The sequence below is a fragment of the Schistocerca gregaria genome, chromosome 4 (genome assembly GCF_023897955.1).
Source record: "Schistocerca gregaria isolate iqSchGreg1 chromosome 4, iqSchGreg1.2, whole genome shotgun sequence".
In the NCBI taxonomy this organism is placed as follows: Eukaryota; Metazoa; Arthropoda; class Insecta; order Orthoptera; family Acrididae; genus Schistocerca; species Schistocerca gregaria.
In genome coordinates, this window is record NC_064923.1 from 132195988 (window position 1) to 132209830 (window position 13843).

The 13843-nt window shown below is 40.3% G+C and overlaps 1 protein-coding gene across 2 annotated transcripts in view; it reads right to left on the minus strand.

The window, feature by feature from the left end:
- LOC126266730 (autophagy-related protein 13 homolog) overlaps positions 1–13843 on the minus strand; it is a 40678-nt gene that overhangs the window by 24546 nt on the left and 2289 nt on the right. For both annotated transcript variants that reach the window (XM_049971215.1, XM_049971214.1), the window contains exon 3: positions 4386–4572. In XM_049971215.1, coding sequence (XP_049827172.1) covers positions 4386–4572 — 187 coding nt within the window. The remainder of the gene's footprint in view (positions 1–4385; positions 4573–13843) is intronic.

A 13843-nucleotide genomic window follows, 5' to 3' on the forward strand; every position in this document is an offset into this window, starting at 1 on the left:
TGACTATTCAGAACCTAGAAAATGTCACAGAAATGGACTGGAGGGCTGTTGTAATGACACAAATTACTTCAAGCTACTCATCCACTTCGGAAGGTTCCAGTGACTCTGATAAGAGTGGTACCCACCCTCTTTCGGACAGAGAAGCTACCTACAGCTAGCAATCAATGGAGGAATGTACACAAAAAAGTTTCCTTACTTTTAAACAGTGTACATTATTTCTATGTGCTGTGCCTGTGTGGCCTATAACATATAATGTGTTGGCTCCTGAGGCCAGTGTGAGGGTAGTTACATGTAGTCAATGTAAGTCAGAAATAACAGTTTGATTTCGGCACCGATTTCTCTCTTGAGTTTGCTCGCAGTGGTTAGCTTCAATTGCTGTAAACTAAGTGAGTGTGATGAGTTCTGCCACAAGTTCTTGACCGCTGTCTCCTAGGATACACCACATATCATGAGGTTGCGGTTATGTTCATCACATTTCAGAACAGCCACTGCCATCATTGCTTTTCATTATACACAAGAAAAGGGAGGTATCATTTGTTCAATAATAATATCAATCTGTCATCATATTGACCACTTGAGAGCACTTACTGATGTACTGCCAATATCAGAAATATTTACAAGCAGTATTGATGGCCCCAAAAGTATTCTCAATGTGTACTGACCCTGTGGGGTCAAGCATTGATGGTTTGACATTATTCGCCATTCAAGCATTGGCAGAACTTTATGAACTAGCCACACAGCTAATGTGCACTCTTCAATTGATCAGTTCATCTTTGAGCGTAACATCTTTTAGATTCAGTTTTCATAGTAGTCTTAACAGAAATAGCTGAAAGGTCTATGCAGTAGTCATATTTATCACTTTACAGTGATCAATTGAGCATCCTGTTTTCTTCTGTAAAAAGGAAGCATAACAACATGTACTGTATATGAAATGACTAAGAAATACGTATAAGAATTGTCACATTATTTACATTAATTACCTGAATATATCATTGCAGTACAGATGTAATTATTTCATTGGTTTCAATAACTTTTTGCCAATTGTATTTTATGATATTACAGCAGGAAATTTCAAGCATTCAAATGACCTGCCTGTTGAGAGAAATCTCAAGTTATACTTTATGTTACTGACTGCACCTGCCTATCCCATTGACAAATTTTGTTTTTCTATTTTACATCATATAAACATTAATAATTAGTCATAATATGAAGGACTCACATGAGAATGGTTTGACATCTTCTGTTTCCGTGATTAAGATTTTAGTCAGTAAATTAACATATGACAGCTTTCTTACAACCATTCTCAGACATATTGCCCCATTTTCATTTTTGTTGTTGTTTGTAAGTACAATCTTGTAAAATGATGAAAATCGAAGTAACAAACTTCAAAATGCCACCACCGCTTTAACAGAATGATACTGGTAATCTGAATAAATGATGTTCTAAATTGTGACAGTTTGAAGTTTGTTACTTCAAATTTCAGAATTCCATAATGGAATAATGTCAAGCATATATAACCTCGTAAAATCACATTGCCCAGTGACAATACTGACAGTATTATTGATGATGTCATGCTCGCTTTAATATTTTAGAAGTATGAAAAACTAGAGCTGTCAATAAATATTGAATGTTTGCAGACCTGTTAGCAGCACTTATGAAGTGATGCGCTGTGTGTCATTTACAACAAGAGCTGAAGCCAACATCTGATTTGGTAACACTGTCATTGCAAGTGACAGACATCAAAGTAATTTTAAACAGACTATAGAAAAACTACTACTGTTCCTATTCTTCCAGTGCCTGGTATGTAAAGGACAGTAAGCTGATAGTGTTATCCACAAACAACATGAAGTAAAACTGCATCTCATTCCCCTACTCAGTGATGCAGCATCAGCATTACAGGTATCCATGGCTTGCAAAGGAACAGTAAGAAGTAGGTAACTAACTTAACCATTTTATACAACCTATAGTATATGCTTACGGAGCTCCAACAGAAGAATCTTCATCCAAGCTGACCAATGACTCCACTGTTCACAGTCTGCCTTCCTTCATCACTTCTTGACCACTGCCACAATGTTCCCCGATTGTCATTGTTATACCACCTCCCTCTAACAATACATTCCCCATGTTCAAGCCTTTGTTGCCATTAAGCACTATCACTCCCACTACAGAACCACAATACACATCATCTCATTCCTTATACACATAACCAATTATATGAAACAAAAGCGCCGGCAGATCGATAGACACACAAACAAACACAAACATACACACAAAATTCAAGCTTTCGCAACCAACGGTTGCTTCTTCAGGAAAGAGGGAAAGACGAAAGAATGTGGGTTTTAAGGGAGAGGGTAAGGAGTCATTCCAATCCCGGGAGCAGAAAGACTTTGTGTGTGTGTGTGTGTGTGTGTGTGTGTGTGTGTGCGCGCGCGCACGAGCAAGCGAGTGTACACCTGTCCTTTTTTCCCCCCCTAAGGTAAGTCTTTCCGCTCCCGGGATTGGAATGACTCCTTACCCTCTCCCTTAAAACCCACATCCTTTTGTCTTTCCCTCTCCTTCCCTCTTTCCTGAAGAAGCAACCGTTAGTTGCGAAAGCTTGAATTTTGTGTGTATGTTTGTGTGTCTATCGACCTGCCAGCGCTTTTGTTTGGTAAGTCACATCATCTTTGTTTTTAGATATATTTTTCCCACGTGGAATGTATCCCTCTATTATAACCAATTATATGCTTATACACAACTTGTCCTTCAACAGAAAGATACATAAACAAATCTGTGGCATGCTACAGGGATCCACATGGCACCGTCATAAGCAAACTTGTTTACTGGCCACCTACAGGAAGCCTTCCAAGCAATCCAAGATCTTGACTAGTTGTAGTCCACTGAAGATGACGTCATCATCTGGACCCAGGTCTCACATACCCTATCCTCATACCCCTACAGCTTCCATCACACCCACGACTTACAATGGGATTTCTTCAAGGTTAGTGTGATACCGAACTGAATATTTCCTCTCACCTCAACTATAACTCCATAAAAAGTCCATCCCTATAGAGCCAATCAACCGACAGGAGTATCTCCGTTTTGATAGCTGCCGTCCGTTCCACAGTAAATAGTTTCTCCCATATCCAAGCCACCTGTTGATAGCAAGTCTGCAATACTCCCTTCTTTGGAACACCGAAGATCTGCTTGGAAGCCTGGTGAAATACAAAGTTATAGATTTTCCCTTGCGCAGCAATTCCTAGTTGTGGCCACTGCACTGTGACTTCTTGCCCCTCTCAGTCAGTCAGCCAGTGTCATGAAATAGGACAAAACTACAGGAAAACTTCAAGAAAATGTAAGAGCCCAGAACTGCAATACAGCCACAGCCAGACAGCAGGTACTGGTCACTGAAATCAGCCCACAGGCCAAAGAAATTGGCTGCAGCCATCTGTCATCCTTGCTTGATCAGCACCCCTCAGCAGCAGCAGCAGCAGCAGCAGCAGCAGCAGCAAGACTTCCGTGACACCACTGCAGGTGTCAATGCACTGGGACCAGCCTTTGGGAGGCCACTCTGACATCGACTTCCGCACTGTTGACCCGCACTGCCAATTATGCCAGACCCTTACCACTCCTCCATTCCAGGTGGTTTGCAATGTTTGACAACGTACTGCCATGCACAGCATCTGCTGTGTGTCAGCCAGAGTCTTTGTTGTAAACTCTGCCTCAATTGGGTCATTAATAAGGGACCTCTGTCTGTCTGCCCAGCCCAGACAGTCAACACCCCACCAGCTGCCTGCCCCTGCTCTTCAACATTGATCCAGATTTTGAATCCAGGCAACATGTGCACAACACTGGCTGTGACTGCACCTGTTGCTCAGAGCAGAATGTTATATGAAAACGAAAACACACAGGAATGACTGTACCAGCCACAAAGAATAATTAAAGACTTGTCCATGTCGGAATCAAATTGAATGACTGAATAAAGGACTGTGAATATGTCCACTGCTGACCTGTCTGCTGCTTCTCCTCAAGCCTATCATCTCTCAAACCACCTACAAACCTTATCATTCCCACAGGAAAACCTGAATCCATCCAGACGAACGAGAACTGCTTGTGTTTTAACTCTGGTTTTTCCACAGCTCCACCTAATCTTCTACTCATCTTGGTTCTTATTTTCTTGAACTCTCTGCATATGTCAGTTGTCTATACATCTTTGTCCATGCCTTCTGTGATTAAGCTGAATTCCTCCATAACTTCTTACATCAGTCATGTGGTACTCTTGCATTTCTTTGAGCTTTGAGCATGGAAGCGAACTTTTCCTTACAAATGACAATTTCACTGGAAACAGGAAATACCTTATGCAGACATCAGGCATCATCTCAATGTGAGTATACAACAGCATTTACCTTTGTTGGTATCGTCCATGCTTCGGACTGAGGTCAGAGTGGAAATGATCACTTTTCAACATTATGGAGCTATCTTTGCCAGTGTGTTGTGGTGAGATAGTCATTTTTGTTCTGTATGCCACCGTAAGATGTATTGTGCCTACAGGTGTGCACAGCTGTCCAACTCTCAGTTTGTTGTAGCCTTCACCTGCAAAAAAAAAGCAATCTTTACTCTTCACTTAACATATGTTTATGTAACTTCTTTCTTAAAGTACTATTGGGCTATTTAAGAAAAATCAGAAAGCTACTCGACACTTTCACTACTCCAAATGTAGTAACTAGTTTGTGCTAGACTTCTTCCGCATGATCCTGAGATAACATGTGGGTTGATAGATTGTAGGGGGGATTAAGGGCTCCAGCAGACTATGAAGTCACCAGTCTTTCATTTGCAGAGCAAGTCTATTAAGAGAGCTTTATCAGGCCCAACCTGCAGATGACACAATCAGGTTTGTGTAAACCTACGGTGTAACAAACAACAGTCTTCTAAACAGGCAAAGGGAAGTTAATGCAAATGGAATAGGCGTAAATAACCAAGAGCATGGCAGATATCAGAAAGAGATGTGAAAGATAATAAAAAAATAGAGTGACCTGAACCAAAGGCAGGGCAGGTACACAGTAGTTGTCATGCCATACCCCAAATATTGTTCAATTTCCAAATGAGCAGATACCTTAGTTGCACTCACAAATTAACACTGGGGATTGTCAAAGTTTATGGAGGCGGGTGGGTGGGGGTGTGGGGCTTGCAGGGAGCAATCTGCTTCTCTAGCCAAACGGTCTGCTAGTTCATTCCCTGGGATGCCCACATGACTGGGGACCCAGAGAAGGACAACTGTGCAGGCAGTATGATTAATTCGAAGATAGGTCATGAACAGCAGATATCACAGCATGACAAAAGTGACATTCGTCACTGGCCTGGAGACTGCTCACTGTGTCACTACACATCATGTGCAGTCAAGGGACAACTCTTAATGGCCATATGCTCTGCCACAGAAACACTACAGGTTACAGGCAAAGAATGGTGTTCCCGACAGGTGGGAGATGAAAAGTCATAACCCATTCTATCCCTGATTTTAGAACAGTCAGAGTTAAAGATGACAGCACTCTGATATTCTTTAAGAAATGAGAGAAACTGCAGCCACAAGGTCATCCAGGTGACAAGACTGTAGGTCGTTTACACAGTTCTGTCCTAATTCATGGCATGGGTGCCAATCATTAGTGGGGAGGGGGCACAAGTGAACACAAACATACAGAGCACATTCTAAGGAAGATAGGAAGAGGTCCTGGCAGGGGCCTGTAAGATGTATTCCAGTTGGTATTCACGTCAGAGTGGTTATCAGGGGGTCAATGTCCCTCACACGCAAAAAGAACTGGACATGTTGGAGGACCAGGAAAATGTCAATTGGCAACTGCATAGGTGAGCAAGTGTTGGTACCAGTGGAATTAAGAGGTAGTTCCTCACTTTGGCAAGGAGATTGTCTACACTACTAGACTGGAAGCCACAAATGGCCAAACTGTGCAACAACATCTAAGCTTGGGGTACCAAAGTAGTGTTCTGGGTTGGGATGATCCATACTGCTACAAAAACTCACAAATTATGTTTTTGCATGAGAGAATTGTAAACTATGGTAAAGCATCCAGACAGGTCCATCAGATGGTGCCTTGGAGCTGCCGTTCAGACAAGGTTACAGGGTGGGAGCTGCAGCAAATGCTGAAGTTGTAGCTGCAAATTGCAGGGGTGACCATGGCCTCACAGTGATCACTAGCCCATTGGTGGTGGTGGTGATGAAGAGTGCTACACTCAGCATGGAGCCTTGCAGGTCGCTGTTCTCTTGGACCCATGGAGAGCCAAGTGAAGTCCCAACTCGAGTGCAGCACAACCAGTGGGATAAAAAGCAATGAATAAAAATTGGCAGGGAGCCTGAAAAGCCCCAGACAAGAATGCTAAGAAAAATGTGATGGCGCTAGTTGTATGCCTTATGCAGATCAAAAAAGATTGCAATCAGATGTTGGCTAGTCAGCTGTGGATCAAATCTCCCAGAAATCACATCAATAGAATGGGAGGGGGGGGGGGGGGGAGGGGGTGGAGGGAAGACCACAAGATCCTAGACCCAGGCATAATCAGCAATCAGCAGGCAATCATCCTTTCAAGTAGTTTGCAGAGCACATTGGTGAGGCCAATTGGCTAAGTCAGTGAATAGTTCATTACATAATTTGGCATAGCAAGGGATTAACGACGGAGGGAGGGGGGTCCATCTTCCATTCGTCACTTACATGCCCAGAAGGCAGCCACATAAAATAGTGCCAACACTATGTGGGTTGCTACATGTCCAGCGTGAGCTGATATTCCAGTACAACGACCATCCTAGAGGAACAGACCAGTGAAGCTGTGAATCTTCGGCAGCCCATGAGACTACATTGACCGACATCTGGAAAGAAGAGGCATAAATTCCCATGCAGGAGACATCACGTTCCCAGCATTCGTTGCTACTGCTTTTAATTAAGACAGCACAGCAAGCCTTACCATGAAGCCACTTAAAAGTGATAAGTTTTGTCTGTAAAAGATGTCACCTGAAATGTCGAAGGGCTCTTCAGAGATCCTGAATAACAGTTGCTACGTGTTTGGTCCACCATTTCATGGCTCAGCAATGGATGGGACCTGTAGAAAGGGAGATAGCAGGTCCAGCAAAATGACATCATCAGAGATGTCCTCCACAAGTTCACTGGTGCAATCTGACAGGCAGTAGCAGAAACATAAATTCACAGTTGGTTCTTTAATGCACCCAAATGGTAGACGGTCCGTCTGGCTTTAGCAAGGAAGCAACAGGATCATCATAAAATGGTCACTGTCACGAAGATTATCATGTGATCAATATTGTGAAGCTGCAAAATTGGATGAAGGGAATATTAGATTAACAGCTGGAAAGGTGTAACAGGCAGCACTGAAGTTGGTAGGAATAACATCATCGAGGAGAGAGAGATCATGGATGGTAAAAAGCTGGCCCTGTCAGACAACATAGGACTTCCTCCAGGGAACGGTGTGCACTGAATTCCCAAAGCAGGAGAAAAGGAGAACAGGAGAGGTGGGGGGTGAGGATTGTTGGATTAAGGTGGTCAACCCATCGTTAATAAGTGGCCTGGGTGGAGCAACGTAGACACTGCAAACGGTGAATGCGAAGGTCACCTGCACCTGCACCTCTAAGGCTTCCAACACAGAATGGTGGGGCTGTCCACTCACTATATCTGTGCAAACCAATGTACAGACTCCTCCATATGCCCTTTTGAGGCCAGCATGGTCCTGACAGAATGTACGATGACCACAGAGCTTAGGAAATGGCCATCACTGAAGTGCATTTCTAGCAGAGTAACATAAATTGCACAAGAGGAGGAAATAAGGTTGTGCAGTTCTGACATGTGACACATTCATTACAGTTCCATGAGAAGAACAGGAGGAGCAGTCATGCCCCACAATCAACACAATCAATACCTGTCACCAATGTTGATGGAACCGTATCAATGAACATTATTTCATAATCTGAAGGTGTAGGGGGAGGGAGGGGGATCTGCCACTGTTGCTCGTACCAATGAACCAGAAGAGACGTGCCTGGGCTCTCAGTTATCTACATCTAAGCCTGTGTGCAGCAAATCACCTCACAGTGTATGACAAAAAGTACTTTGTGTAAGTCTCTGTCCCTTAACCTGTCTCCTGTTACAGTCAAGAATGATGTGTTGGGAGAATTGTTGGCAAGTCTCCTTGCCAGCTCAAATCCATCTAATGCTTACAGGGTCTTTTTGCAAAATGTACATATGAAGATGTAATATATTTGTTGGCTCATCTAAGAAGGTACACTGGATTTTAACAGGAAAACTATTTCATGCTGCATAATGCCTATTGTCATATCTGTCACTGGAGTTAACTACCCATTTCAATCACTTTTTGCACTTACCAAACAAACGTGACAAAAAACCACACCTTTTCTTTTATTTCATCTGTCAGTCCTACCTGGCAATACTCAAAAACTGGTCGAACAAGGGTATTGCAATCTCTCACATGCATGTGTGGATTACACAGCCTGATGATTCTTCCAATGATTCTCAGCCAGGCATCTGTCTTCCCTACAATTAATGTTATGAGATTGTTCCACTTAAAATCAGGCTGTATGCATACTTCCACATACTTGATGGATGTGACCTCTTCCAGCAACTACTCAGAAAACATGTACTCATACAATAATGAATCTGTCCGTCTATTTATGCTCCATTCCATTCTCTGCTTTCAGAGTAGCTTTGTAGCATAGCTGTGTATGACAGCAGGTCTTTCCCATCCTTCCCAAATTTGCTCAGCACATACCTAATGCTTATTGTGCGATATGGTACTCTTTAACCTCTCAAACATTTATACGTACTTTTTATCCTCCGAGAGATATTTTTGACGATGACTGCACACGTAGTTTTCACGCAGTCTTCCACAATACCTCCATTTTTGCCTGTCTCTCTAATGAAATTTGCAGTGCTATACACCGTTTTTGTCTAGACCTTATGTGTCACCCGACTGACAGCTTCTTCAAAAAAATTTTCAACTTCAAAGGGGATGAACTTTTTCAGTTTGCAGCAAGGTAATTTTCTATTTTTGCCCTTTCCCCTCAATGTCAATGAAGTGACAAAGACATGAAGCAAGCCAAATAATTCATGCCTATGCCTTTTAGCAATCTTATCAATTATGCATGATGGAAATTGTCATTCTTCGTGACAATTCTGAGCAGTTCAGCTTTCTTTAAACATCTGATTTCTTTCAGCTCCTGAATATAGTCATTTCTTGTTGGCAAGAACTGAATGATATGGAGCATTATACATAACAATTGGTGATGGACTTGTCAGATTTGTGACAAGTGATGCCTCTAATCACTTCTGCAATACTATCATGCTCATTTCTTCATGATAATCACGTGTCTTTTTCAGATGAATCATTAACAGGCAGTGTGGCCCAAAACTGTCCAATATACACTCTCTGACAAAAAAAAAAAAACTGGCTGCCAGTTGGCTGCCGCAGAGTTCTAGTTTGACGATCGCAATGTGGGACAAATAACACAGCCGAACTGATAATCCTGCCCCGTAATAACCAACCTCAGATCTTTTCTACACCATGTCCTAAAGTGATAGTGTAGAAAAGATCTGAGGTTGGTTATTACGGACAAACTGGTCATCGTCAAAAGAATTGATATTGTGATTAAAGACTGGAATAAAAAAAAAAAAAAACAAGCATTTGAATAACAGTTCTGTCCAATAACATTTTTGCAACAGATTTCTAAGCAGACTATCTGCCTTTGAATGCCATATGCACCAGAGCTCTCTTGAGTCAATTTGCTGGCACCCGGTATTGACCACTATGGTTATGCTGTGCTCCTTTAAACAAAGGGTCAACTTACTCTAATCACTCTGGATAAAATAAATGCTTCACTGTTGTTAGCTGTTCTACTAAAGTTGTCCACAATTTACATTTCACGCTCAATAGCAAAAGAAGTAGACACTGCATTTTAATATGTTGAGCTTCATATTACTTTAATATGTGGGACATGAGTATTGTCCAAAATTAATTTTATCCTCTGTGATCCAATCATAATACTTCACTGCACTGTTGAATGCAGTAACACTTTATTTCTTGTTTATTTTCCTCTTAAAAGCAATACTTTATGCAATTTTTTGAGCAGGAATTCATGTGTTTTCAGAGAGTAACTGTGGTATAATGTGTTTTACTGCAGTCATTTGATTCTGTATGGTAAACATATGTGATAGTGTCAATACCTTGCAGTACATGCTCTATAGCAACACAGGCACACTGAACATTTTGGAGTCCATGTACAGATTCATGGATAACTTCATGCTGAAAGGGAATTTAAGATTTAAATCAACAAAATTGCCAATTTTTGAAGCCACCCAGAGTGGAAGGAGGTGTTATGGCATTGTCAGCAAACATCTACAGGGACGTCTAATTGCTGTTACACAGATTCATCACAGAGGAACTATATTCACTTCATAATTATTCTCTTCCCATATGGATTTACATGATGAACAAAACTCAAATTTGTATTGGTGACAGTCGAGTCAGAACTCTTCGGAGACATTTGTACAGTAAAGCAGCTTGATATTTGCAATGTAGGTATCTATGACAACAGGTTATTGAGTCGAGCTTGTGAGATGACTTAATGTGTACGGGTTGTTCCTTCAGATTTTTGCTAAATAATTTCTTTCACATGTGAAGTATGACATTCCTGGTGTGCAAAACTTAAATGTTCTGTCTCAGTATATCAACTTGCATGAGGATTATGTAGCACAAATCTTCGAAAGGGAAAGAGAATGAATAAAGGAATTTAACTGAACAATTCAGAACCACAAATGGGAGTAAATGCACTGTCACAGGGTTGCCAAATATTGGCAATGACGATGAGAATTATTAGCTGTGTAGAGGCAGCTATGTAGCAAAATGCTTGATATGTTGATCTTATTAATCTTTCAGAGGAGAGGCAGGGGCATATTAGGTTTTTAAGCAGCATTATCTTCTGGTACTTTCTAATGTCACCTTTCAGACTATCTATATTTAAGGCATTCTATTACATTTAATTGCTTATTTTTTATGCTTTTCTGTGTGGCTAGGGGCTGTTAACACCAATGTCATGTAATTTCAGCAAAAGAATAGCAAGCAAATTATGTTACGTTTTCACTCATGTAGCATAAAACATGTGAAATATTGAGGTATACAATTTTCCATCATGATTACAGTTTCCCCAAAATACAAACAGTTTGTAATAAAAGTTTATTTTGATACAATAATGAATAATTGCAAATCACCCTTGCTCCACATCATGAAACAGATCATCATCAAATACCTGGCACCTCAAAATCGACTGTGTCTATGTGCAGTATTGTGCCACATAGAAATAAAATTTCACAGCTAACACAAGAATGCAGGAGTATGTTGGTGGACATTAAAATGAGATGAAATAAAATTAATTTATTATCCAATGACATGCAGCAATCATTTCATCTGATGATTCAGAAGAGAGTAAACTGAAAATTATGGTCCTTATCACAGAGACTGTAGATGTGGGCGATGTGCAGTTCTGCACCTTCACACGTTTTTCATCTTGAGATCTACACATAGAACACATACCCACTAGCCTGTTCATTGCTTTTGTAACATTCCCCTATTGTTTGGTCCTTAAATGATGAGAAGAATCCAAATCTGTATCACTGAGGCTTCCTTTGAATCTTGTGTGTGTTGTTGTTTCTTGGTATTTGTAAATCAGACCACTGTGCCCATTCCCACAATGAATTGGGTCAAGGCTGCCAGAAAGATTTCCATATTAGTTTATGTAGCTGCGTAAATAAATGCAAGAAGAAAACATTACTCATCCACTGGCATAACTCATTCGAACAGCAGAAGAACAAAATTATCAAACACAGTCTTCCATTTACCATTTACAGTAATACACCATAACCAGAAGCTATGCCTATGGTAATCCATGGTATTAGCCACAAATCCATAGGTATATGTAGCAGTTGCAGAGTCTGTACAACATAGTGGAGTTCCACAATTCCCATCTAAAGGGTGATCATGTTAAATTCATTTACAATACTGGTACAGTATTTAAATACCTGAAATTAAAGTAGCTCTTTTTAATACCAAATTGCAACTTATACTACAGTAAATAAAGTGTGTGTATGCCGTGGTTTAATAATAGCCCTTTGCCCGTACTAGCTGGGGGAAGTGAGCTGATCCAAATTGCAGTTTATACTACAGTACATAACGAACAATAAACACTGAACACGAATAGGTACAAGGCCATATCGTCCTTACACTTCAGATATAATGGATGTGTTTACAAGGAGGGGGGGGGGGCCAATGCTGAGTCAGGGTGAGAGTTTTCTAAATTAAAGATTTTTCTACAAACAATACTGTTGGCAGAACATCAGCAACTGAGCATTATAGCAGAGGCTGAAAACGGAAGTGGTATTTTCAACCTCTGTTAAAGATTTTTCATTATGAAATTTGAGAGCTGTTTGGTTAGTTTCATATTCTGCGGATCACTTGTATGATTAACCATAATGATGTGGAACACATCATTTAACATTCATCTGTAAATCTGGATATATGCTGACCATCTGCAATTTTTTTAAGCATTGTTGTGAGTTAATGATCCCCACCAACCACCTTTTACATATTACAGAATTAAAAAATTCTTCTACAGAATGGGAGATGTCAAGGAGAAACTTTTTTAGTCAGTTTTCAAATTTAACTTCTTTGCTGCCAGACATTTTACATCATTGGGTAAGTGGTTAAAAATTTTGGTGGCAGCATAGTGCACCTCCTTTTAATGTTCCAGACAACCTTAATATGGAGTAACAAATGTACTTTTTACTTCTTTTATTGTAATTATGCACGCTGTTCCCTTCAAACTGCACTGGATTATTTGCAACAAACTTCATGCGACGTAAATATACTGTGAAGCAGTAGACAAAATGCCTAACTTCTTAAACAGCTGTCTACAAAATTATCATGGGTGGTCATCTCTATTGTTCTTCCAGCATGTTTCTGAGCAATGAATACTTTCTTTCTTACGGTTGAGTTATCCCAGAACATTATTCCAAGATATTGTTGAATGTCACGTTACCGATTTATCTTTTCTTCAACTTAATTTGGCCATGTATAGCCATTAAAGTTTGCAAAACTGGGAGAGAAATGACCTGCATGACATGAAGCAGGAAGTTGTAGATTTGGGCTAAGAAAATGGATCTTCTTATGTGCAACGAATCTGATTTAATTTGCAAAATTTGAGGCCCAGTTAAGACCTCTAACAAAAGAGAATTATATTCCATAAAACAACTGCAAGACACCGAGAAAATGAGTAATGGTGTCATTTCTTAAGTATGCCTACTGGTGTTTAAATTTCACTAATTGGAAAATAAGTGTGTTCACTACTGATTTCCTTTAATTTCCCTCTCAAATAAAACAATACAAGACCCACAACATAACATTTATGTGGGGTTAATCATAGTTATGAATACTGACCCCCGTTGTCCAGTTTTTGAAAATTAATGTCTACTTTGATTATATATCACATTAAGAACTGGAATGATAGTAATGTTCCTTTCCATTTACTGAATACTTGCAAGAAAGAAGTAATCTGAATGTAATAGGCCTATAAACATATCTTCCACACAGAAAGAGAGAGAGATCTCAAGTGTTTTAAACTGTTAAGAGAGTACCTGTGCTATTACAAATTTCCGAGGAGATTATTACTTACTACTCTTGGACATGTGGAAACTTAAGAGCCATACTGAGAAAGGTATAAACATTGAAATGTTGAAGTTCTCTGTGGTCCTCTGTCACACAATGTGTGCCCGCATTCACAGGATTAAGTCAA